This window comes from Zeugodacus cucurbitae, chromosome 2 (genome assembly GCF_028554725.1).
Source record: "Zeugodacus cucurbitae isolate PBARC_wt_2022May chromosome 2, idZeuCucr1.2, whole genome shotgun sequence".
NCBI classification, from domain to species: Eukaryota; Metazoa; Arthropoda; class Insecta; order Diptera; family Tephritidae; genus Zeugodacus; species Zeugodacus cucurbitae.
The window spans coordinates 29,762,027-29,782,337 of record NC_071667.1 but is presented as its reverse complement, the minus strand read 5'-3'; the positions used below and the strand labels follow the sequence as shown (position 1 = coordinate 29,782,337).

The following is a 20,311-nucleotide window of genomic DNA, read 5'->3' as shown; positions in this document are numbered from 1 at the left end:
ACCGTTTTAATAATTTTTCTGATAAATTTTATTTAATATCCCTATTTTTTGTGAATTTGACCAAATTTGAAAAAAGTTCGCTCCTGAAAAATGTAACATTAATATTTTTTTTGCTAATAATTTATTTTATCTCTTATTTCAAATACAAACAATCCCTCATTCAAAACTGTTTACTTGGATGAATATTTTAGCTCATAATTCAAATTTTCATAATGACCCGATTTTTTTGCCCAGCACTGTATACATATGTAAATGCGAAGTCAATTGTGGAATAGTGCCAATCAATGTTAGCATAATTAAACGAGAACTTCAATGAACTGTCATTTCTCACAATGCGACTCACCTATCAAGTGGACAGCTACAGCGGGTGGCATTACAAATATTCCCACTAGCAGGTCCGCGATGGCCAAGCTCATGACGAAACAGTTTGTGACCGTTTTCAAACGTCGCGTCGTTATGACAGCCAATATGACGAGCGTGTTGCCGATGATGGTGACCACAATGAAGGTGCTGAAGACAGCAATTAGACAAATGCCCTGCCACGACAGCATCAGGTCGTAGAAACGCGCCCATTCCTCGTCCGCGTCAATAGCAGTTGTGATGTTATTCGTGGTGTTGGCCATAAACACCGTCTGCAGCGGACTGTTGTTGTTGCTATCGCTGGCGGGCGTGGCGTTGGCGCTGACAGCTGTTGTCAGCAACAGTGAGCGATTGATGACTTCCAGGTTGGGCTCGTAATACATGACCGTGCTCGTGTGTGGCGAATCAGTTAGCGTCGTCACTGTTGCTGTTGCTGTTGTGGGTGTATGCAGCAGCTGTGCGCTATTGTTGCTAGTGTCATAGTGACGATTGTTGTTGTTATTGTAGTTATTAGCGGTATAATACATCGCTTGTGGCATTTCTTGTGTCATCCTATTGTAAATTCCGTTACGCGTCATCATTAACGGTACATTATTAGCGATTTTGCGCAACGAGTTAATACCAATGGAGCTCTTCGCGCCAGCTGATATTGCCCAAACGATGGCGAGTAGGTCGTCGTCGTCGGAATTTGTAGCGGAAGGCCGAATTATCATTATACGCACTCATTTGTGAGCTTTAAAATCCTCAGTTTGACGTTTAATGCTGAAATGAAGAGAGAAATCGTTCAATATTTGACTTACAAAAAAACGTTCAACGAACATATGTACATATGTACGTATTGTATATCAACATCAAATGCTTTCATACACAGAGATGTTGTTGCTTCAAACAAATTCTTTTCAGCATATGTCATTATATCATTCACGGCTTTTGTTCTTGACCGATTTTGAAGCTTGTCAGCCTCCGATAACGGAAAACATCTGCTGTGTTATTCTATGAATATATATCTAATATATAAAATTCTCGTGTCACGGTGTACGTTATTGAACTCCTCTGAAACCGCTCGACCGATTTTCGTGAATCTTAGCGTGCATATCGGCTAGGGTGGAGAATCGGACAACATCTATTTTTCATCCTCCTAAATGTTAAGGGTGGTCCACCCCTAATTTTTTTAACTTTCCGCGAAGAAAATTAAAATTTTTCTAAAATCGGGAAGTTATTGGTTGTTGAAGTTCAAACCGATTTGGCTAATTTTAGTCTTGAAATATTCGTGGAAGGCCAGAAAAAGATTAGAAAGTGAGTAAATATGGAAAAATTGCGAGGAAGATATCAATAAGAGAATTTTATTCGAGTTGACTAGAAAAATATAAAAAGAGAAAACAAAAAAATAATATTTTGAAGGTTGTCATTGTTGCTTTGTTAAAATATTTTTATTATTGTTCAATTGTATCAGGTTGTGTCGATAGCCCAAAACTATTTGGAACAAATAAGGAAAGGCTAAGTTCGAGTCAAACCGAACATTTTACACTCTCGCAATTTATAGATGTAATTTTATTAAGATAACACACAATTTGACCTATATTTTCGATATAATGTCCATTAGAAAATCATCATATATAGTATATGAGCGCTGATGTAATTCTAAAGCCAATTTCACTCATTTTCACTACCAAGATTAACGGGAATAGGGGCAACTTGGCACCTGTTAGTAGGCAAAACGGCCTTGAAATTACTCCTAAATTGCAAATGAACGAAGCACCAGTCGGTAAAATCGTCAAAAATAGCGCTATAACGAAGATTTTCCAAATATTCAAGAAGTCGCTGGAGGTACTGCACAGGACTTTAAAAGATCTTGATTGTCGATAAACGTTTTTGGTGGAGCCAGGATTCTGTTAACAGGTGATTTATGCCACACTCTTCCAATTATTCTTGGATCAACTGTTACTGACGGGCTAATCGCATGCCTAAAATCATTTAATTTGTGGCGACACATAAAGTATCGCCAATTAACAACTAACATTTGAGTGTTTTTGCAACAATATCAAATTGCGATTGTAGAAGCAGTTGGAAATGGTAGGGTCGCAGTTGACACCTCGATGGATTAATAGCATTTCCAACAGATTTCTGTCTCTTCATTGACTTGAAAGAGAAGTTTTCCTGACATGAAACCTCAATATGATAACCATAAATGACTGATTGAATGACCTATATTGGTGGTAAAAAAACAAAGATATCGATGATCTTAATGCGACAATTTATAATTTCGGTCCAGGAGAGTTGACACAGCTACAAAACAGGATGACGTAGTCAATTATCCCAAACTATTTAAAATTGCCTGTACTATCACCACTCACTTTGCAATTAAAAGTAGTGTGAGTTGTCATCATGCTGCGTAACATAAATCGACCTCGAGTAATCAATATCGTCGCCGAAGCCAAGATTGGACCAACTTAATTTAATGTATACCTTAGCCACAACAAAGTGTGGCCGGGTCTGCTAGTGTATCTATATATTTGTGTGCTCCCAAAAACGCTTCGAATTTTAATATGATGGACAATTGCTGCAATGTTGGGAGTATGGGGTGCCGAAGAATAAAATAAAGATGTTTCTATGATTCTATATACAAAGATATTATTTAAATAGTTACGAATTTTATGTATTTTGTAAACACGATCGACATAAATACCATTATAAGATCTTTGACGTCGGATTCAATTATTTCACTTCACAGACCTATGATGTTTGTGAAATTCTCATATTCGGATTGTCGGATTTCACAGTCCGCTGTCTCTCAAACACATTCGCATAGTTTCTGGATGCACTGAAGCAATATCCGAGTTTTTTTGGGTTTGTATGCAGACTATATTGGGTGACTGTATATAATACTTACGGAGAAAGTCCAAAATTTCGTTGGATATCTCAACGGGAAGGTATATTATAACATCACTGGGTTTTGTTTCTTAACTACACTCGGATAAGTGAAACATTCTAAACTAGTTTTGTTAAGATATTAGACTAACTAGGCGATATTTACATTATACAACTAGGAGATAATTTTTTACAGTCGGTCGGTTTTCGGTATGAATTAGTTTTCACTAAATGGCTAAATTGCAAATCAAATGATATTAAAATAAAACTCTCATTTAAGTGAAACTCTAGTCCCATAATGGACGAAATAGACCCAAATATATTCCAATTACAGATCCGTCCTTACAATTGTCTTATAATAATTATATAGAACAATATCAACAGTGAGTGCCACTCAAAATGGCCCCCCTGCGAAAAGCTTTCAAAACATGTTAGAACACCAACCCTTATTATTTATTTTGAATTTCTGTTATTTTCCCCAAAGCTTAATTAGTAACCAATAAAAAAAGCAAAAATTATTAAATGAGAACGAAATATTTTCAATATTTACGAGAAAACATAAAAACACACCGAAAAATTAGGCGCCCCTCAAAGGGACCCACATATTGAAAGTATCTCAAAAAACAGTCTTTTACTAAAGCCGTTAACAATTTTGTGTCTGTTTGCTTACTATGATATCGACCTATTCTTCTTCTTGACTGGCGTAGACACCGCTTACGTGGTTATCTCTCCTTTTGGCATTTTGGCGCCAATTGATAATACCAAGTGAAGACAGGTCCTTCTCCAACTGGTCCTTCCATCGGAGTGGAGGCCTCCCTTTTCCTCGGCTTTTCTTTTCTCTCGAAAACTCCTAGTGCCGTCTCATCGAAGCTGTGACGCGAATGCCTTGACTGCTTGTTTGATGACAGGAGATATCGACATATTCTATTTATTTTGAAAGAGTAAGATATTGTGAGTTTTCGTGAAGAGTGTTGGATTCTCCAAAAAGTAAAATTAATTCCAAGCCTGAGTGTCCCAAATCTTCGATATATGTTAGCAGAATAATTTAATACCAAATGCAGTGCAACAACCATCAGAAGAGTTCTTCATAAGGCGGGTTACATGGAAGAATTGCCCGGAAAAGAACATTTGTTGGTGAGAAGAACAAGAAAATTCGTTTAGAATACGCTCAAAACTACCAAATGAAATGGAAAAACGTAATTTTTATGGACAAATCCAAACGTTTCGAACCACCAAGTAGATTATATTCGCTACCATTACCTGTTGGCAGCGTTGAGCTTTAATTTCTTCCACTTCTCACACCTTCCCCCCTAATTGTCAAGAGTATTTGCATTTTGTTGCAAGCGAATGCGCTTCGAGGCCACTGCATTTCATTCTAAATTTCTAAATGCAACAAAACAGAAAAAAAAACAAAAAGTTAACTGTTTTCGCATATGCATGTGAGTGCATTTGGTGCACGCATTAAAGCGCGCAAAGCACTTACCACTCAAACTGCCATTTAGGTAATGAGTAAGTAGCTGGGATTCTATATATGTATGTATGAAGTGCAGAGTATATGTGTGCGTTTGAATGCTACTGGCGAATGCATAAATCAGAAATGCGTGCCTCCAATGTATTAGCAGCTGCTCGTCTGTGTGCGCAATCGACTAATTGCATTTCAAAACGTAACGAGTTTCAAAGGTGTTAATATGCAAACAAGGGTATCGTTATATGTGTATATGCTGGTGTATTGTATTTTAGCGATTTTGCATAAATTCCAACCACTTGAGAAGTTGACTTTAAAACTAAGTGTACTTTTAGCCAAATAATAGCAATGTTTTTGAAAGTAGATTGGCCTAACCTCTTAGAGAAAATACAAACTCTAAAGTTGTATAGCCGTCCAGAGTTATAAAGACATATTTCAAAGCACTTACTTGGCTAGAATCTGTCCGATTTTAAGTTATTTTCATGACCCTTTAATAACTCAAATTGTATAAGTGAAATAAATCAGTTACTTTTGATTTCTCCAATTAAAATTTGTTTTAGAAAAGTTCATATTCAAGGAGAGCCAATTAATTTGTTACAATCATTAAATCAAATTCCCATAATTAGTTAAACTTTTATCAAGTTTTTAACAATTTTGAAAGGAAATTTCATCATTTGATAAGCAAACTGTGAGAATTTCAAACAAATTACCCCATATGTATTGGAGGCCTTCAAATGAGGGGCGCATTAAAAAACCCCCTAATTAATTTGTAAACTGCTGTGTACACACTTATGCCTCCAATTTTCATCAATCGGCCGTCAAGACCAGGCAAATAGTGGTGCTAAAGCGAGCTTATATCCTGTTTAATGGGTTATAAAGTATGCTCCATACATAAAAATATTAAAACTAAATAAAATATTTCCCTTTAACGATGACCGAAGAGATACACGATTACAGTTTGCCCAGGTGCATAGAGATGGTAGTCTTATTGGCACTATGATGTTTTTTCGGATGAAAAGAAGTCTTATTTGGATGAATCGGAAGTGTATAATTACTATTTCCATGATGTTCGGTCGGAGGAACGTCCGCTGGAATGGCTACATAGTCGTGGGGGTGGTGGATGGGTTGGTCAACCATCTTCAACCATACTGACCTCAATTTTTGAATACTAATTTGACTGCATATAAAATGTAAAGAAAATTGATTTTATCTATTTTCAAAATTTGTATGGAGCTTTGTCATGGTATTGCCTCATAATAGTGCACATATGAAAAGTGGTCGAGTATTAAGTCTTGAATTAATGGGCAAAATGGTGTTTTAACGCAGTGGTCGCCTTACTCACCATACATCAATATAATAGAAAACGTGCGAATATCATTGGCTGGGAAAATTTACGAGTCTCGCCGGCAATATTCCACTAAATAAGAAAATTTTCAAATCATTATAAAGCCATGGTCATTAAATTCCTGAAATTATATTAGAAATTTCAACTAATTCTTTCTACGATTCTTTGATGTAATTCTCAATAATGGGTGATCGACACACTCTTAAAAAAATATATAAATGTTTAAATTAATTTATACAAAAATTCATAAATATGATCTTGGCAGAAAATGTTAAACAAAATTAAAAAAAACATGTGCTAACCTGATGACCCAATTTAAATCACTAATTTTTCTATTGATTTTTTAGCTTATTTAGTTTTGTTAGAAATTAACTAAAACTATTTGATCCAGAGGGGTGTTAACCAGATGACGCTCAGTATACATACATTCATTCATATATACTACAGATATTTCGGATGTTCGTGTTTTAAAACACACAAATAGCAATCGGGTGGAAAAGAAGGCGCTAGTTGAGTTAAATGATGAACTTGGAATAATTATCTAACGTGAATTACCAACGCTATAGAATGAGTATTCAAGGTTTTCCCAAACGAGAAGGCCATAGGAAGAATAGTGAAAACGAAGGAATGTAGGAATCCTGAGAAACGGTCCAGTTGAATTTAAACAGTGCATGGGCAAGCATGAAGTTTTAAAATGATATCTGCTGGTCTTGTAAATATTAACATTGACTGTGGGAACGGCTTTCTCGAAACATAGTGGCAATTGCGATATAACTCAAAAGCTACAGCGTATATTTTATACACAGCGCTTATTTCGTCGATTGGCGTGAGCTTATAAACTCTTATTTATAAATGTGAGAGAACACATATTTTTTCTAAAAGGAGGACTTTTATTAATTATTTACAAAGCAATATTTCGCATCAAATTTTTGCCGACACAAAAAACGAACGAATCATCATTTTTTCGATAATTGATGATGATGGTGTTTGCTCGGTGTATAATGATTTTATTTCACCGTTACATTCTTGTTTAAATAATCCATGTCAAAAATTGTGAAAAATGGCCGCATGAAAATTTTAACGATTTAATTCTATTTTTTATAATATTTTATTTTTTAAAGCTTTATAAACATTACAAACAGTACTAATATAGCTCACAAAACTGATACTTTTGCAAGTTCGGCTATTTATATACACAAACATATGCTTGAGTACGATGTTATACGAGGTTTATTAAATTATATGTATTTTTTACTTCTTCTTGAGAATAGCATATCTAAAAAAACACCCTTTATGGATTGTTGAACTCCGTCACGAATTAAGCAACAAAACTTATATTTAAATAGTTTATAACTAAGCTCATTTGGACATTTGATTGTGACACTTCATCCTGTTGGAGAAATCAGCTAATAACCTCGCCCACCTCCCATTTAGAGTTTAATTTTTTATTTTTTCAAAACGTGACAACTGTTTAAGGAATAACTTATATTTTATCAAGTCAGAAAAATATTCGTTTTGCTTAGATTTATTAGTTAGTACGGAAATTTGAACCCCAACAGCTGATTTGCCTTTATGAAACCTATTTCCGGCATCCGATTTGTTGTGATGAAAGCTGAATTTGAAATTTTGAAAAATGTTAAGCAGAAATCATTTATCAACATTACAATCTGACTGAAGGACCTTTTTTGGACACTGTTTCCGGCAGTATGAGTTATAAGCACTCGTGGCGGACAAACTGTTTTCACAGTGCTCAAGTTAAGAAGTCAGATCATTCCTACCGATGCCGAAGTGCCCTAGCTTTAGGAACAAGAGGTTTCTCATTTAATATTCGCATAATAAGCTTCCTGAGCCATTTTACTGATGCGAAGACCAGTGTACGCTATGGCTAATTGCCACGTTTAAATTATGGCTTAAGTAGTAGGTGTTATGCCACTTTCTAATTTCTAACGGCCGAATGAAGAGAGAGGGATTCGCCACCGATGCATTTAAATACTTCAAATGAAGCCACCGGCTTATAAATAACAGCAAGCTTTGGTGAGCTTGGCTACGTTCACTTACGTGAATACGTGCATTGGTACCGTTATAGCGCCAGCACATAGCTCCTCATTGCCAGACAGTCCTTGCACTGCGTCGCTGTGAAATTCATGACGAGCTCTAGCAATCGTTGTGACAGTAATTTATGCACATCTCGGAATTAAGTCACCACAGCACAAAGCACATGGGAGTGGGTGCCAGGGGCAGTTAGCCGCTGCGTGCTAACGACAGGTGTGGCAATTGCAAAGGAGCGCATTTGAAATTAATTCAAAGCGACACGCCAAGACAAGTATTTGTGGTGTGCTTTTCAAATAGTTTGCTTTGACTCAAAAGATCAGTTAATTAAAAGATACCGTAAGTGTAGTCTGTCTTATTTAGACAAACACGCTTTGAAATTCGTTGCAAAGGAGTGATTGCAACTAAAATTGTGTGAAATACTTCAGTAATTGAATGGTTTACATAAAATTACATCAATCAACAGCAATGATATTAGAGCACTCGTTACATATTTGTGTATATACATACATATGTATATGTGACTTTATATATGAGGCATATTTCGAAAGAGTGGGTAAAAGTAAAGAATTTTAATTGATCCATTTTTGAATTTTTTTTCTGATTTTTTTAATTCACATTTGGGCCGATATATGCGACATAATTTCTAAAGAAGTAAGACAAATGTGTTCGGTATGTTGTGGTAGTTGATAAATATCAGAAGTTACCTATTGGGAAGTAAAAGAGTTGGTGGGATACTCTCTGCACTCAAATGTTTCATAAAATTCCTCGATTAAATATTTTTTTTTTGTAAGATGGACTTGGTTGCCATCCGATTTTCTCAACTCCCCAGAGGCTTAACATGGAAATACTCAAATACTAACAAGTAAGGACGGATTAATTGGGTGCACCCCACAATTGGAAATAAAGCCCACCGAATGTTTGAAAATCCGAATAATAGGTATATAGGAGCTAGAGGATGGATACCGGTGCAAAGTGTTATTCCGATATCTTCACTGGTGCCGTTATAGCCGAGTCCACAACAGCGCCCCACGCATTTCTCCTTTTGGCAGTTTGGCGTCAATTGGTAATACCAAGTGAAGACAGGTCCTTCTCCACCTGGTCCTTCCATCGGAGTGGAGGCCTCCCTCTTCCTCGGCTTCCACCAGCGGGTACTGCATCGACTTTACTTTTCAATTGCCTACTTAGTCCATAGTAGCACCTGTTGGCAAGAGTGATTCTGCGTTGGATTTCCAGGTTTACATTGTTATTGCTGTTAATGCTGGCTCCCAGATAGACGAAATTGTCTAAAACATCAAAGTTATGACTGTCAACAGTGACGTGAGAGCCAAGACGCGAATGCGCTGACTGTTTGTTTGACGACAGGAAATATTTCGTCTTGTCCTCGTTCACCACCAGACCTATACGCTTCGCTTCCTTACCCAGTCTGGAAAAAGCAGAACTAACGTCGGGTTGTTGTTTCCAATGATATCGATATCATCGGCGTACGCCAGTAGCTGTACACTCTTATAGAAGATTGTACCTTCTCTATTTAAATCTGCAGCTCGCATTATTTTTTTAAACTCCCACCGTCTTCCTAATATTAACCTTACTTTAGTCATAGATAAACTTGTTTCGATTAATGTAAATTTATTTGTATCTGACGGCTGACATCTTTAAAACATGATTTCTCGCTTCACTACTTACACACACATTTAACATTGTATGAGACAGCAGAGTGAAATTGATATCGCCCACCGTAATAATTCAACATCAATAGCCTTAACGTTGCACAAACAAGTTGTTGTAAATTATAAATGCCTTCTAAAGATAATTTTGACATTTAGCATGTTTGCACAGTTCACTTACTTAGCTTCATACTAAATGTCAAAATCGATTACAGTTACTATCTGTTGAGAGATAATGGAAAAGTACTTAATAGGAACATAATATTCACATTAATGCAGAAAGCTGCCGTGGCAAACATAACTGTAATATTTGTTGCAACCACCAATAAGCAATATTAAGTTAATTACAACACTTCAACACTTTGGGGGTTAATTGAGTATCAGCAACATTAAACGCTTTGAGATACCAATCAGAAATTGGCTCGCAACTAGTAGAAAATATTAGCAAAAAAATACATTAAATTATAAATTCACTTTACGATATGGCTCACATGAGTTATAATTTTATAATTTAATACAAATCGACTTTTCTGATGTGGTATTTTTTCAGTGATTAAAAAGATGATATTAAATTCAGAAATAAGTCGAAAATTTATTTTTTTTAATTTCACTTATTTTACTCTGGAATGCAATATTTTTGTTCCATTAAAATAGAAAATCAGGAAATTATTACATAATATAATAGACTTTATTGCATTATAATAACAATAATCTGTAATAAACATGTGGGGCTTATCTTTTTAAACAAAACTTTTTAGGACCCAAATGTTCTACAGCAAAAGGGTGAATTTGAGTTTTTCAATTTACTCACAAAAATGGTAGCAAGGCCCAGGCAAAAGTATTTTGTGCATCTTTTTCAGGGAGGGTAAGAGTCAAAATTTAGTGTGCGTTTAAAAAATGTTGTTATAAATTCATAACACACAATGGCAGTTTTTAATCCATATAAGTATGGCTGCACTTAAAATATTTTGAGGGACATACATATAATATATTTAAACTTTAATTTCAATATTACTCGCCAAAACAATTAAATTCTTTATTGAGTTTATAGAAAAGTCACACTAAGGGAGTATCGAGGTATCGGTTCGTCTTGCTGCTTATTAGGATGTCTTAGATTTGTATTGACAATTTCAGAATGTATCTGAAAAGAAGTAAGGAAGAGCTAAGTACGGCTGCGACAGTACATTTTATACTCTCGCAATTTATATATTTAATTTTGTTGTCGACTTCAAAGTTCTGGTATATAGGTAGTACCTAAGAGAAACGACTGTAGAGAGTTTGGTTGATATAGCTAGTTTACAAGATATGTGCAAGCAACCTACTTGGGAGCGGGGCCACGCCCACTTCTCCAAAAAATTACATCCGGATATGCACCTTCCTAGTGAGATCCTTTGTATGAAATTTTACTTTTAAAGCTTTATGTATGACTTTGTTATGGCACATTATATGTTTTCGGTTTTCGCCGAATGGTCCGATTTCAATACTTACGTTTCATATGTACGAAGTTTCATTAAGATATCTCAATTTTTACTCTAGTTATCATACTAAAGAGCAACGTTTCAACAATACAGCTCAATCAAACAAAGTAAGTAAATGATAAATGTATCACAAGATAGAGAGAATATAATCAATTGGTATTCAATTGCGCGATCTCAATCTCATATGAAATATATGATTTTATATTATATAAAAAAGGCTGTTACGGTACATAGAACCAAAAATATAAATCGGGGTTTACACTGAGTTGATTGATGTTTCTTTATTGTTTTTGTATTTATAAGGCTAAGGCTTCAACTCAAAAATATATTATGAGATATTTGATTTAGATTGATATTGAATCAACGAATCCATTCTACAAGAAAGAGCCCAATACATCCTTCTGCCTTGGAGATAGTTAAAACATGAAACTCCTCTTCCTTACTTGTCTACATGAATTATACTTTTTTCTACATAAAGCATGATTCGAACTGGATTCTCTATATTTAGCCACCCAATATTTTGCATATGTTTCATATTCAGCATCCAGCCTCAAAACACTGTGTAATTGAGTATGCGCTGTCATTGAATCGGCCCATTTAAGATAAACGAATTGTTTCAATTTAATTCAAATTAAATATAAATATTGACTTCAACGCTTTACTTTACTTTGGCATATGAAGGTCGCAACTTAAATAAATGCCGCTTACCAAAAACTTTGCATTGACATGCTGCCAATGAAAAGCGTAAAAATCAATAGAGCCGGGAAACAAAAAACATACTTCTCCACACATACGTATATATATATCTATGTACTTATATAGACTTTGTACAGTTGCATGTAATTGTGTGAATATGGTTTGTTCCAACACACACAATTAGGTTTACAGCAGACCATGACTTTTATTACGAGGAACCGAATAGACGAAAGTTTTTAAATTTAATAGTAACTCCATTTCGGAAAGCTTTTCTTAAAGTGGCTGAAAAAATATATTTACTAAAATTTTAGTCTAATTTTTATCTCAAAAGTGAATGGTATGGATCATAGATTGTCGTTTGGACGGATATACGGAAATCAAATCGTCTCATTTTACGAGAGTATGAAAATGTTCAATTGCTTGAGTCACTGTACACATTCCTGGCTCTGCGGCAATTTTCAGTGCAAACAGTTGCATGCAACCCATCACCAAACTGCAAAGTCTGCAACAAACGCCACCAAAATTGCTCACAAAATGCCAGATTTGGTTGCGTTTCATTTTACCAATTTGCATGTAAGTAAGTAAGTGCGAATAGTTCGCTACAATTCACAGCACAAATGTATGTACATTAGGAATATTCATGTGGGTGCAAAATGCGTGCGTGTGTGGGTGTGGCAAGCTGCAGACGACGAGCAAGCGGCTAACGGTGGTTTTGTTTCCAGCAAACAATAGCTGGAAGGCATTTGCTACTTTGTTATTTCAGCATGCGTTTGCCATATCGGTTTCCCTATCGATTTGGTGTCGGAAAACAATTCGCTCAACACATTCGGGTACATATGTGCTCGGCATCTGTGCTAAATATGCGCGTCAAGGGAGATCTCCCTGGGATCACAATCACACACAGACGACTCTTTGCGCGCATACAAATTAGAATAATTTTAAAATTGAATTGTGATGAGATTCCGAGCGTAATTCAATTTCACTGCATTGAATGTCAAATTGGATAAACGCTCTCGCCAATTTGTGATTTATTTTGTCCAACTTGCAGTTAGCAAAACAGCAGTTTCTGGTCAACTAGTTAAAGAGCAGAAGTAGTGACTGATTTAAGACTGACTTATCAATAAGCGCTGTAACTAATAATTCAGCTCAAAATTAAATAGAAAATTTTGATTTTCTTTTTCGATCGACCATTTGTTTCCGTCACAAATCCACCACTATAATTAAATTATTTCAAACTATTAAAAATAAGTAAGCAACATGTTGCACAGATAGTTTTGTTCACAATAACAATAACGATTGTTACATTAGAGTTCTTCGTATTCGACTAATCGACTAATCGAATTAACCGGATAAGGCATTATTCGAATAGTAATATTCGGTTTGCAGTATCTGGATAGTCGTTGTGGTTGTAAGTTGTCGACTATTCAATTAACCGCTCATTTCCGACTATTCGATTAACCGTATGGTATAAAGTCCATTGAAGGCGTGGTTGTGAACCGATTTGACTATTTTCATAAAATATCATTGGGAAGCCAAGAAGATATTATGAACCGAATTTCATTGAAATTGATCGAGTAGTTTGGGAGATATGGTTTTTGACCCATAAGTGGGCGGAACCACGCCCGTTTAAAATTTTGCATACCATTTTAGTGCAAATTTAAGGTTTCTGGTGGTTTTCTTACTAAATTAAAGCATTTTTAGTAGTTTTCAACATAACCTTTTTATGGGAGGCAGGCGTGGTTATAATCCGATTTCCGCCATTTTTGGACTGTATAAGGTAATACCTAAAAGAAACGACTCTAGAAAGTTTCCTGATGTAGGTTTAATAATTAACGAGAAGGACATAATTGGATATAATTTCCTTCGAATAATTTGCATGGCTCCATACCCAAATAGGCTTTTGTATATACTATCTCTACAAACTACAAAAGTTATATAAATCCAACTTAATGGAATCATGTCCATTTAGTACCCTTTCATGTATGTATGTGATTGGCGTTGCGCCACCTCTCTCTCTCCTTCGCAGTTCGGCGCCAGTTGGAGATCCCAAGTGTAACCAGGTCGCTCTCCACCTGGTCCCTCCACCGGAGTGGAGGCCTTCCCCTTCCTCGGCTTCCTCCGGCGGGTACTGCATCGAACACTTTCAGGGCTGGAGTGTTTTCATCCATTCGTACAACATGTCCTAGTTTCTGTCTTTTTATTCGCTGAACTATGTCAATGTCGTCGTATAACTCGTACAGCTCATCGTTCCATCGTCTGCGGTATTCGCCGTTGCCAATGTTCTGAGGACCATAAATCTTGCGCAAAATTTTCCTCTCGAAAACTCCTAGTGTCGTCTCATCTGATGTTGACATCGTCCAAGCTTCTGCACCGTATAGCAGGACGGGAATGATAAGCGACTTGTAGAGCTTGATTTTGGTTCGTCGAGAGAGGACTTTACTGTTCAATTGCCTACTCAATCCAAAGTAGCACCTATTGGCAAGAGTTATTCTGCGCTGGATTTCGAGGCTGACATTGATACTGGTTCCCAGGTAGACCAAATTATCTACGACCTCGAAGTTATGACTGTCAACAGTGAAGTGGGAGCCAAGACGCGAATGCGTCGACTGTTTGCTTGATGACAGGAGATATTTCGTACCCTTTCATACAACATGAAAATAAGTGAAAATGGATAATAACCACACCCACCCTCCATACAAACGTTATGGTGAAACTACCAAAAGTGCGTTAACTCACTTATAAAAAATGTCAGAAACACTAAATTTTATAAAATCAATGGTATAAATTAGCTGAACTCGTATTGGTATAAAAATGAAAAATAGGTGTGGCATCGCCCACTTTTAGGTCAAAAACAATAGCAAGATAATATTTTCATGATACCCAGATTTCTCAGATTGGAAATGGGCGAAATCGATGATGAAAAGTTAAGAATCTTTTAAAGCTTAGAACGTAGTCATTACCTGAAACTCCACACTATGACACTATGAGATAGTGAAATGCAATATTCAGACTGAAGATAGTTGTCATTATTTGTTTTTTAGATATCCAATAGCAATTTCTACAGAGTCTCAAGGCGCAATCATACCAAGTTACATCCATAATAAATTTTCTCCTCGTCATACCGAATTCGTTTAGGCAATGCGTCAACATTTTCAGCAAGAAGTTTTAAAATTATAATTGAAAAATTTAAAAAAGGTTCTCTAACCGGGGAATCAGCCAGAAATACTATAATATTAAGAACTCTTACATTGAATTCACATCTTGTCAACAAGCTAAGAGTTTCTTTCAAATGTCTAATTGAAGCTGGTTGTTTTTATACTCTTGCAACAAAGTTGCTAAGAGAGTATACTAGTCTTGTTCACATAACGGTTGTATGTAACACCCAAAACTAAACGAGTTAGATATGTAGTTATATATACCAAAGTGATTAGGGTGACGATTGGAGTTCAAATCCGGATGTGTCCGTCTGTGCAACCTAGGAAGGTTGCTTTCGAAGAAATCGCTTTGAACGAAATCGGACCCCTGCTATGCCTACAAAATGGCGAGAACAGAAAAAACACATAAAGTGCCATCAGTAAAGAAAAACACTGGAAACCTTAAATTTCGTTATAAAGATAGTACAGAAGGGTTGCACTCAAATTGGTATACAAAATTTTAAATGGGCCTAGCTCCGCCCACTTGGAGTCAAAAAACATTTCTCCGAAAAAACTCGACCAATTTCAATGACATTCGGTTCGTAATAATTTCCAGGCATACCAATAATATGTTGTGAGAGTAGGACAAATCGGTTCACAACCTACTTCCTATACACCAGAACTTTGAAGTCAATCTGAATCGTTTACTTTACAATATATAAAGTAAGCACTAGTGAAGGTATCGGTGCAGAACTTTGCACAAATACTATGTTAATAGTGTGGCATCGCCCTTCTAAAAATCGCCGAAATTGGACAATAAGTTTTCAAGGCCCCATATATGGATCTTGAGGACCTCGGTGCTTCTAACAAATTGTTTACCGAAAATATAGGTAAGTAAATTTATTGCTATATTTTTATTAAGATAACACACAATTTGACACATATATTCAGCATAAATATATTTCACATATTAACGATTTATAAGCTATTAAGCTCATCGTATTTTTGAAAATCCTATAATTAGGTATTCTCATATATTCATATATAAGGGAAGTTATGACCCGATTTTAACCCTTTCTGGTACACACACAGAGACACACTATTAGAAGAATAATATTTCCTCTGAATTAAATTAAGATACCTGAGAGATTTACCGAAATTTTCGGTGAAAAGTTACCTTGGGGCACTGAGTTCTTCATATTCGATATCCGGGGCATTGTAAAGTTATAGTCCGATTTCGACAATTTTTTCACAAGTGATGCCACAGATCATATACAATAATTGTGTAAAGTTTTATTTCGGTATCTTCATTGGTTCCTTATGTATATATTATAAAGTGAAGGAATAAGATGGAATTCAAAAATGAGTTATATGGGAAGATGTATTGGTTGTGAACCGATTTCGTCCATTTTCCACACGTGTCAGCAAGGTCAAGAAAATATTATATACTGAAATTCATTGAAATCTGTTGAATACTTCCTGAGATATGGTTTTTGACCCATAAGGGGGCGATGCCACGCCCATTTTCTATTTTGTAAAAAAATCTCAGTGCAGCTTCCTTCTGCTATTATTGCTGTGAAATTTAGTGTTTCTGACGTTTTTCGTTAGTGAGTTAACTCACTTTTAGTAATTTTCAACCTAACCTTTGTATGGGAGGTGGGCGTGGTTACTATCCGATTTCAACTATTTCCATGGTGTGTGGTGGGGTACGCAGGAGAACCGACTGCAGAAAGTTTGGATTATATAGCTTTATTGGTTTGCGAGATATATACAAATAACCGATTTGAGGGGCCCACTTCCCAAAAAATTACATCCAAATATGCCCCTTCCTAGTGCGATCCTTTATACCAAATTTTACATTTAATAACTTTATTTATGGTTTAGTTATGACACTTTATGACACAGGTTTTTGGTTTTCGCCATTTTGCCCATTTTCGAAAGCAACCTCCTCAGGGTGCCAAAGAATACGTGTTTCAAGTTTCGTTAAGATATCTAAAGTTTTACTCAAGTTATCCGTTGCACGGACAGACGAACGGACGGACGGACGGACAGACATCCAGATTTCAACTCGCCTCGTCATCCCGATCATTTTGATATATATGTATAACCCTGTATCTAACTCTTTTAGTTTTAGGTGCTACAAACAACCGTTATGTGAACAAAACTATAATACTCTCTTAGCAACTTTTGTTGCGAGAGTATAAAAATATCAATCGCACTACAGTATTTAGTACAAATTAAAATTAATATAAAATTGAACCGATTGCGTGGCTTTTCTCAACATAATATCTTTAAGTAGAATACTTACAAAAAATTCCCGAAAATTCTTAAAGAAGAAAGAAAATTAATTTGTATGATTTATTTATTTAAATAATTTCTTCAATAATTTAGCAAGCCCAAATCGCAAATAAAGCTTTAACCAACTTATTGCACAGAAAAAGTTTACAGAGTGATTTTATGTACGGGCATACATTGCGAACCATCTTATATAATAATTTCTTTTAAGTTGTACATAAATTTTTAACACGAAAACTCCCACTAAATAAGCACAGATGCCATAAACCCGACAACCTCATCTTTTTTAATGTTGCTCATAAATATGTCAAATCGACAGCATTGATGGTTATTTTATGACCTTTTAGCCCCTGAAACATCCACACCCACACAGGGCTGCATAAAGCCCAGCATTCATAACACAGAAATGAATGTTGAGTCCGTTAATTACGAGACTCGCTGCAGATTCTCGCCTTAGCAGTACTTACTTTGTGCGAAGTACTTTTGACAGCAAATGTGCTGCTCGCATTTAATTATCATCACAAGCACAATCCTCACACAGGTCCGGCCAACACCAGCCAAAGCCAAAGCTCGAGTACACTAATAAAACGGCAGACAAACGCCAACACAGAGGCCACTTGCAACAGCGATACAAGTGGCAAGGACGAAGGCAACTGCTGCTCGCTGTCTCATGAATTGTTGAACACAGTTGAGGAGGTGTTCATTTGGACACCAGAAACAATAATCAACGCCAACAGCACCTCGCCAATGCAGGCCACAAGACAAGACTGTTGTGTAAGACAGCACTGGGCAAGGGTACTTTGATGGCAGGATTTAAGTGCACCGAACAAACACAAATGACAGCACCGCACACAATACGACTTACCGCAGTAACGTCAATGCGTGTTGGAGCGCTTTCCCATGCGCTACGAAGTGCAAATGAGGATGTGTTGGGCGAGGAGGTCCGCTGCTTGTAATTGTTGTTGATGTTGTTGACGATTATGCACTTAAGAGAACACATAAAAATTACATAAAAGTGGCATCAGCTCCAATAATGGCCAAACGGCCGGCCAGCAGATGGTGTGGCCGACGGCCGATGTGAGGCGAACGCGAGCACTTAGACGCGGAAGTCTGCGGCACGGCAATTGCTTCCGTCTCGCTAACGGATTATTTGTGCTTTCACTTAAGATTTTAACGAATGCAAATTGTGATTTTCACTTTTCACTTCAGTTTCGCAGCCTCTGGTGGCAGGCGTCTTTTCAACGCATTGATTCGCACTTCCGTTTCCGGCTGTCGTTTCGAATCCAAAGCCAATTAACGTTTCAGACACAACTCACTTTAACACCTTTAACACCAAAAACCGTTAGTATGAAGAGTAACGGCACAAATCAGCACTTTTCACAATTCACTTGTGCACATAGCGACCATCACATTGCCTTCTTGTGTGTGTGTGTGTGTGTGTGTGTGCGTGTGCACGAGTAACCAAATGGTCGCAGGCCTTTAAAATAATTTTGAAATTTGTTTTTGTTTTTTATTATTATTTGTCTTTGATGAGAGCACAATCTGAAATTAGTGGCGATTCTACGCGCTAACAACAACCGTTTCAGTGCAGCGTTTCAACCGAACTGCTCCAAACATTCGCAAAGATTTGTGCAGCTCTGCTCGCCAAGCAGGCGCTGTTAGTGGCGGGCTCTGTTGCTAGCATCCTGCGTGCGAAATAACGGAAAACACTGCTCTTGCTTTCATTCTGTCCGTTAACAGTGTGTGGCGGTGAACTTTTCCAGCGCGCTGGAATCACGAGTGTATGTGTGTGTGTCGGTGCGGCGCATGCGCATTGCGCAGATAAACCAATAGAAGATTTTGTGAAAAGCGCGCCAAAATATCTGCTTGTTGATTGGGAAACCGCGTATTTCACAGCCAGCAGACCACAAAGCAAGTAAACAACAACAGGCAGTCTTGTACAGCTCAATTAGAAGCGGGTCAAAGGCGTTTGGTGCCACGGCATCTTCAAGCAGTGCGTATGTGGGTGAAGAATTATTGCTGGCGATGTCTACAAGCCCCAGCAGACGTGTTTATGGTCATTGACATGTTTACATTTCGGCTGAAACAATTTGTTCTTTAAGGTAAACAAAGAAAGTGCTCTACCGGTAAGAGGGCGAAGGTCTCAAGACAATTAAGTACTTAGCTGTGTGTATGTAAATTTTGCGAGTTCAAAAGATAAAAAATGTACAACTTGTATACTTAGAACCAAAGAACGCAAATTAATTAACATGTGAGTATGTATTTGAGCATAAATATTATATTTTGGGCAAGCGGAAACTCAACACACTGTGAAATCAACTTGTTATAAACCACCTTCAACTAGTTTGACCAGTGGACACAATTGGTCAGCATATTATATTTTATCCAACTCACTCACTCAAATTGGTATTCATTAAAGGTCAAGTATCTGAAATATCGGGTGATCCAAGTAACGGGTAATTTTTTTGAGGTTAGGATTTTCATGCATTAGTATTTGACAGATCACGTGGGATTTCAGACATGGTGTCAAAGAGAAAGATGCTCAGTATGCTTTGACATTTCATCATGAATAGACTTACTAACGAGCAACGCTTGCAAATCATTGAATTTTATTACCAAAATCAGTGTTCGGTTCGAAATGTGTTTATCGACAAATTTTGTTCAGCGATGAGGCTCATTTCTGGTTGAATGGCTACGTAAATAAGCAAAATTGCCGCATTTGGGGTGAAGAGCAACCAGAAGCCGTTCAAGAACTGCCCATGCATCCCGAAAAATGCACTGTTTGGTGTGGTTTGTACGCTGGTGGAATCATTGGACCGTATTTTTTCAAAGATGCTGTTGGACGCAACGTTACGGTGAATGGCGATCGCTATCGTTCGATGCTAACAAACTTTTTGTTGCCAAAAATGGAAGAACTGAACTTGGTTGACATGTGGTTTCAACAAGATGGCGCT

General features: G+C 36.8%; 1 protein-coding gene across 2 annotated transcripts in view; it reads right to left on the bottom strand.

Annotated features, from left to right (window-relative positions):
- The window catches only part of LOC105213633 (dopamine receptor 2-like), a 31,631-nt gene extending 12,188 nt beyond the window's left edge, over positions 1-19,443 (bottom strand). Inside the window, exons 1-2 of one of the 2 annotated variants that reach the window (XM_011186593.3) lie at positions 18,223-19,443; positions 344-1,122 (exon numbers count right to left, since the gene is read on the bottom strand). In XM_011186593.3, the coding sequence (XP_011184895.3) occupies positions 344-1,073 (730 nt within the window). In that variant the 5' untranslated portion in view covers positions 1,074-1,122; positions 18,223-19,443. Of the gene's footprint in view, positions 1-343; positions 1,123-1,227; positions 1,720-18,222 lie in introns of those variants that run through there. The other variant, XM_054235908.1, reaches the window with a different exon arrangement.
- Between the last annotated feature and the right edge of the window lie 868 nt (positions 19,444-20,311).